Below are 7,500 nucleotides of genomic sequence, written 5' to 3'. Positions count from 1 at the left end.
GATTATAAATCATGGAACACCACCTCACTGAAGAATTACTATAGCCGAGATTCATCTAAGGGACAGTGAATAGAGGCACAGAGCCAGTTGAATTAAGCCCTTAGGGATGTCCTCAGAGAGGGAGGATCAGAAAAGAAGATCATTTATTAGGAGGAAGGGAAACCAGTAAAAATAACTTTGGGGATTCTTTGAAATCTAAAGTCTGGGAAAGATTTATGAGAGGATGTACAGAAAGGGAACATTAAGGTGATGTGGGGCATAGAATTCCAGCCTTGGAAGACCTGAATTCAAATCTGGCCTCAGACACTTAGGAGCTAGGTGATCACTTCACCCTGTTTGCCTCGGTATCCTTATTAAACAACTCCAGTAACTTTTAAAGAAAACCCAGATGGGGTCATGAAGATTTGGAGATGAATGAAAGTGAATGAACAAAAAGATATAGGCAGGAGAAGACAATTTGACTTAGATTGAGATACCCACCAATAGAAATACTCCCGGATTTATCATAATATCAAAGGACCTTAAAGTTGTACAGTTTGAACTGCGCAGAGCTGTTCTCCAACTAGCGCTTTGAGATCCTTTCATGCACAATAAAGTTGTACATATTGGGGACTGCTGGTGCAGTCTCTCAGAGGGACTGTGACATCATGGTTATTTTCTTGCTTCTAAGCGGATCACTGTGTTACTTGGATCCCAAGCCCCAACCCTCGATATTCTGACATCCTACAGAAGGCTTCAGTCTCGCTCTTTGCTGACCTCAGGGTCAGGAGTTGTTGAACAATATGCTCCTGAATCACTGGACCACTGGGGACTCTGGGTGGTTATATGGCGTGCTATTATTAGGATAAGACAAGTTTATACTCTCCCCCCAAGGGCTTCGATTCTGGGGAACTGAAATTTGGACGACACTAGTGATAAATTTGGATTCTTTCTGTACAGATCTATTGGGTGAGGTGGGTTGAGGGAGGTTTTTGTGTTTGTTAGAAGGTTAGGTTGGTAAATGTGGCCTCTGGTTCTTTCAGTTCTGCTTAACTCCACTAAAACAACGCTTCCTTTTTCTTGAAAAGACAAAACAAATTCAAAAAGTACCAAGTGAGGTGAATTTGACTAAGTGACATTTGGATGGTGAAGCTCAGTGACTCAGTCAGCAGAGGAGCATAGTCTGGGACCTGTACGAGGGACCCAAAGGAAAAAGGAAGTGGACCTTAGCAAGCACAGGGAGTTTCCCTGGGTGAACCCATTCTAACAGAATCCCAGCATCTTTCCATCACAAGGGGCTTTACAGGCCAACTTGTTCAATCTAGAATTGAGCTAGAACCACTTCTAGAACGTGCCCCTCAGAAGGTATTCTAGCATGTTTGAAAATCTCAGATGAGCTCTCTGTAATGAGAGAGAAACCCCATCATGTGTCAGGGCAGCCCTTCCCATTCATGGGAAGTTCTAATTGTTACGTAAAACCTGAACTGGTACCCACTGAACAATGTACTCATGACAAACTTCTGACTCTTGGAGGACGGTTATCATGGGCTAAGCTTTTCTCTTCCAATTCATCTCTAGCCAGGTTTTTTACCCCCAATGAAGTTCATATAGTTATATATAATATAATATATCACCCCCCATTTCAGACATAATCCTTCTTAATGTACAGCGAGCTCCAGATTGAACCCAGTGATTCAGCCATAGTTTAACCAGAGCAGGGAAGACTTTAAGCCTCTCCCCTAAAATATAACTGAAGGACAGGTCACCTCCTTAATTCAATGTGTCACACTGTTGAGTTGTGTAAATTAAGTTTACATTTCCTTTTATTTGGTCCTCTTCTTGCCCCCAGTATAGAAAGAAAACAAAAACCAATCTGTTTTGTTGTCCCCAATACTCATTCCTAGCTTCAACTAATTGTGGATTTTAGCTCTGTGTCTTATCTAGGCAGGACATTCCAATAGACAATGTGGAAGTTGTGAGGGCCCTTAGAACCCGGGAGGTCAGAGCTGGGAGGGCCCTTAGAACCCAGGAGGTCAGAGCTGGGAGGGCCCTTAGAACATGGGATGTCAGAGCTGGGAGGGCCCTTAGAACCCAGGGGGTCAGAGGCGGGAGGGCCCTTAGAACCCAGGGGGTCAGAGCCAAGAGGGCCCTTAGAACCCGGGAGGGCCCTTACCTTAGAACCCGGGAGGTCAGAGCCGGGAGGGCCCTGAGAACCTGGGAGGTCAGAGGTGGGAGGGCCCTTAGAACCCAGAATGTCAGAGCCAGGAGGGCTCTTAGAACCTGGGATGTCAGAGCTGGGAGGCCCCTTAGAACCCGGGAGGTCAGAGCCGGGAGGGCCTTAGAACCCAGGAGGTCAGAGCCGGGAGGGCCCTTAGAACCCAGGAGGTCAGAGCCGGGAGGGCCCTTAGAACCCAGGATGTCAGAGCCGGGAGGGCCCTTAGAACCCGGGAGGTCAGAGCCGGGAGGGCCCTTAGAACCCGGGACGTCAGAGCCGGGAGGGCCCTTAGAACCCGGGAGGTCAGAGCCGGGAGGGCCCTTAGAACCCGGGAGGTCAGAGCCAGGAGGGCCCTTAGAACCCGGGAGGTCAGAGCCGGGAGGGCCCTTAGAACCCGGGATGTCAGAGCCGGGAGGGCCCTTAGAACCCGGGATGTCAGAGCCGGGAGGCCCCTTAGAACCCAGGAGGTCAGAGCCGGGAGGGCCCTTAGAACCCAGAATGTCAGAGCCGGGAGGGCCCTTAGAACCCGGGAGGTCAGAGCTGAGAGGGCCCTTGGAACCCAGGAGGTCAGAGCTGGGAGGGCCCTTAGAACCCGGGAGGTCAGAGCTGGGAGGGCCCTTAGAACCCGGGAGGTCAGAGCTGGGAGGGCCCTTAGAACCCAGGGAGTCAGGGCCGGGAGGGCCCTTAGAACCCAGAATGTCAGAGCCGGGAGGGCTCTTAGAACCCGGGATGTCAGAGCTGGGAGGGCCCTTAGAACCCAGAATGTCAGAGCTGGGAGGGCCCTTAGAACCCAGGAGGTCAGAGCTGGGAGGGCCCCTAGACTATAGGAATGCAACATCTTATGTTCTAAGAACCTTCCCAGTCCAGATATTCCAGGGTCTAAAGCTCAGATGTTCTATGATTCTATTAAGTCTCCTGCATCTGATGCATCTCATCTTGATGGTCCCATGCTTTTGTTTCTGTGTCCAGGCTCACCCAACAGTTGAGAAGTCCCAGAGCTTTTTGGGCCACAATGAAACAGAGCAGCAGAACCTGCTGGGCTCAGAGGCCACCTCCAGCAGCAACTCCCTGGACAGTATGCTGAGCTCTGGGGAAGCCAAGGAATTCCAGGAGGCAAAGGGGGTGGAAAACCATCCCCCCCAGGCTCCAAGTTCAGAGAAATCCAAGTGTGGCCAAGAAACCAGAGCTGGCTCCATGGGTTCAGGTGAGAGGCTACTTTGTCAGTAGAGTCCCAGGCTCTGTTTTTTGTGGATTAAAAAGGATTTGGATTAAATAGGATTAAAAAGAAAAAAATATAGTCAGCTCTCATTTATTCACATGGTGGATTTTAACTCATTCATTACTGTGAGACCTAGAAATTATTTCCCTTATCCTCATCTGGCCTCAGTTTCCTCATTTGTTAAATAATGTATCCTTTCTGGGACTCGGTTTCCCCAGAGGATATGTACAGTCTAAGCTCTAAATCCATGATCTTTGATGTGGTGAAGTTTATCCTTGAAAAACATACGCAGTCTTGGTTACCCTTGCCATGTACCCAGGGACCTTTTGGTCCCTTTAAACCCACTAATGCCATTTGTTAATACCCGAGTAGAACATTACTTAGGGCCAAATTATAATTTGTGGGGGGTTGAGAGTGGGAGAATATTTGCAAGTGAAAATAACTATAAACACATTCTCTTTCTGAAGAGAGAGTTTTTTTGATGTAAACTGTCCCCCTGATCTTTGGGAGGGAGGGGTTGAAAAGGCCAAGAATTGAAACCCCTCCCCATCTTTAGGAGGGACCCCACCCTCCTGTTTATAGGAGAAACTCCCTGATAAGTAATCTCCTCCTATGATTTAATTGGAGATCTTGGCCAGGGGCACAATCACCACCCTCTATTAAAAGGCCCTTAGCTCCAGGTAGCAAAAAACCCAATAAAAATCAAATGCTGTTTGCCCAGACCTTAGCAAATAATCCTAACAGGATTTTGCCTGCTAAGAAACTATTTTCTTAGCATAATAAACCCACTTTTTTTTTTTTTTTGCCACAAACCTTGCCTCTTTCATCTGGGTTTGCAAATTCTTTCACAAAGCCTGCGAACCTGCCAGGAGACTCCCATTGCTGTCAGGGAAGCCCTCATCCCTCATTTCTCACACCTCAATATTTTAAAATACATTCATGCACCTGTTTCTTTAGAAACAATATCCTCTATACAAATAATTTTTATCTTTTAGCAACTTTATTTATTTTTATTTAGCAAAGACCTCCCTGGGTTGTTGTTATAGATTAAATATGTTAAGAACCATGCCTAGGTGAAGGGGCAGGACAATTCTCCTAAAGCCTCCACAGTTATGAATCAATCAGAACATCTGAAGGAGTTGCAAAACAGCCTTTGCTGATACAGGTGTTGCAGACTGGGAATGAAATAAATTGAAGGCAGAGGGAAGAGGAGAGAGGTCAGACAATGCAACTGCCTCTCAGTGGAGAGGTCAGGGAACAGCAACTGCTCTCAGTCTCCTTGTATCATCCTCCTCCTCTCACATGAAGGGATCCCTTCTACAGGTCTGAGTTTGACCTCCACTGGCAGGTGACTTCCGCAGCACCACATATGTAATGTCTGGACTAGCTCTTTGGAGGATCTCTGGGCCAGCCTTGGTCTTAGGTAGAGGAGTGATGAAGGAGGATCTGTTTCTCTCTCCATCTTCTGTGTCTCCTCTGTGTCTGTGTCTAAGTCTGAGTCTGAGATGGAGCTCTCCCCTCTCCAGTTCTCTCAGCTCTTAAATATCTCAGTCTGATTACATTATTACATCACACTAAGTATAAGCCAACTAGAGTGATTATATCATATCAAACTGGTCATATCATTATATCATGCTAGAGTGATTACATCAAATCACACTAAATATATGTGAACTAGAGAACTATTACCTCATCAGTCTCACTGAGTAAACACCCTGCTGTAAGTATCCTTCCTTCAAGTATATCTTACTCAGAGTTCCAGCCCTCTACATAAATAAGATTAGATAGATGGATGGACAAGGAGACAGACAGATAATCGTTCATTTTCAGTCATGTCTACCTCTTTTTTTTTTTTTTTTTTTTTTTTTTTTACCACATTTGGGCTTTCTTGACAAAGATACTAGAATGGTTTGTCATTTCCCTCTCCAGCTCATTTTCTAGATCAATAAATCTGGTGGGATTTTTGTTTGTATTTTTGCTGAGGCAATTAGGGTTAAGTGACTTGCCCAGGATCATACAGAAGGCATCTGTTTTTGCCCTTTTTTGTACCCCTGAGGTTTGACATACAGTAAGTGCTTAAGTACTTTTCAAGTACTTTCGGATCAAAAGATCATAAATTTAGAGCCTAAAGGGATCTTAGAAATCATCGTCTGATCCACTATTTTACAGATGAAGAAACTGAGATCTAGATAGGTTGTGTCTTAGCCAGAGGGTCATGTAGCTAGTTGATATATGCTTATAGAGCAGGAATTCTTTTTTTTTTTTTTTTTGTTTTTTTCCCTGAGGCTGGGGTTAAGTGACTTGCCCAGGGTCACACAGCCAGGAAGTGTTAAGTGTCTGAGACCAGATTTGAACTCTGGTCCTCCTGAATTCAAGGCTGGTGCTCTATCCACTACATCACCTAGCTGCCCCTAGAGCAGGAATTCTTAAGTTTATTTTGTGTCATGATCACAGGAACATCTGGTGAAAATTAACTCTTAAAAAAAATATTATCAAAAAATATGCATTTAAATTTAATCTGCTGTAATGAACATTTCCCCATTATTTTCTTAAGTCTAGGCAATTAAGAAAACAGCAAATCAAGCTGTGATTTGCAGCATTTGCTGATTTATGAGGTGTATGTAAATGCTCACACTGAAAACTGAACAATTGGGCTTAAGAGTTGGTTTGAACTGGCCTCTTTCTCATGGAGCCTTCCAGCAGACTGGAGAAATCTATGAACACTTTCTCAGAATAATGTTTTAAAATAATTGAAAGAAGTGATAAATTTCAATTAAATGTTAGTGAAAATAAAGATGTAACTTTTTTAACCTATAAAGTTCACAGATAGCCCGGACCACAAGAGGTACCCTAATTTAAGCACTACTGCGCCCTAAATTGAGAATCTTCTAGCCCATCTTCCAAACCCCCCCCAGTTCTTCCTACTCCTGGTCTCTGTGAAATGATTCCTCCTTCTTTCTTTGTGTCTTGACAGAACACTCCCATGGTGGAACGACCCAGGTCAAGGTGACCTGCATCGTCAACGTGTGTAACTCAGATCATAGTTCCCGGGGCTCATCAGGGAGCAGCTATCCTGACTTTGAAGCTAGGTCTTCTGGTTCCCCATGGAATGAAGATGTCCCCTTCTCCCAAGAGGAGAGCCCCAGGAAAGGCAAGCCAGGCTCCCAGGGTGCCCCGGAGAACCTCCTGCCAGATTTAGAGGAGAAGCCACTTCCCATTGGGATACAAGATATGGGCATGAAATTCAGTTAACAAGCTGGACCCTCTGCTCCCCCTTACTGGAAGGATCTAAGCAGAAGCTGGGTGACTTTGTTGGAGTAGTCTCCAAGGGGTTGCTGTACTTTTTCTGAGGTTCACTTTTTTTGGTGGGATTGTGTTGCTCATCTTGGGCCAGCCTCCATCCCTCCATGGGCCTTGCTCCTCATAGGCCTGCCCTCTGAGAATGGGGTCAGAGAGAAGTGTTTGACCGCCTTTGACTTGGTTTTGCCCCTTTCTCAGTTTCCTTATCCTGCTTTGTCTTTTCCAAGATGCATCATGGTTCTTGAGCTGGGAGCCAAGTACAGGTGGGTCTCTCTCTCTCTCAGCTCCACCGCTAAAGAACTTTGCAATCTCGGCTCAGCCATATTCCCTATTTGTGCCTTGGTTTCCTCATCTGTCAGAAGAAGGAGAACTAGAAGTCTACTTCTAGATGCTAAATTCTTAGTAAACGAAGGATACTCTTAGATCCTGGTCTTCCCCACGAAGACTTCAGAATTCCTACCCTCATATTCCTCAGCGAGCCTGAAAGGGAGAGACAACTGGACAATCACGAGTCAGAGATGGGATTAAAACCTCTTGGTTTATTAAAAAGCAGCGTAATGCAGCAGAAAGACCACGAATTTGGAGTTAGAAGAACTAGATTCAAATCAGGTTTTTTGCTATTTATTAGCTGTACAACCTCGGACAAAACTCTAGACCTCTTGGTCCTCAATTTCCTCATTTGTCCAAGCAGAAGATTGATTAAATATCCTCAAAATTTCTTCACAGGGTTAAAACTATAATTTTATAAACGGTAGGGCCATGAGGTGGTGGTGGTGTAGGCAGGCAG

At 45.4% G+C, this 7,500-nt stretch overlaps 1 protein-coding gene across 1 annotated transcript in view; it reads left to right on the top strand.

Annotated features, from left to right (window-relative positions):
• Nucleotides 1-7,500, top strand: part of TNFRSF1B (TNF receptor superfamily member 1B) — a 48,289-nt gene that overhangs the window by 39,157 nt on the left and 1,632 nt on the right. The window contains exons 9-10 of the mRNA XM_074306233.1: nt 3,164-3,398; nt 6,388-7,500. The exon at nt 6,388-7,500 is cut by the window's right edge and continues 1,632 nt beyond it. Coding sequence (XP_074162334.1) covers nt 3,164-3,398; nt 6,388-6,665 — 513 coding nt within the window. The 3' untranslated portion in view covers nt 6,666-7,500. The remainder of the gene's footprint in view (nt 1-3,163; nt 3,399-6,387) is intronic.

This window comes from Sminthopsis crassicaudata, chromosome 3 (assembly GCF_048593235.1).
Source record: "Sminthopsis crassicaudata isolate SCR6 chromosome 3, ASM4859323v1, whole genome shotgun sequence".
NCBI classification, from domain to species: domain Eukaryota; kingdom Metazoa; phylum Chordata; class Mammalia; order Dasyuromorphia; family Dasyuridae; genus Sminthopsis; species Sminthopsis crassicaudata.
This window is presented reverse-complemented; position numbering and strand designations above follow the sequence as displayed.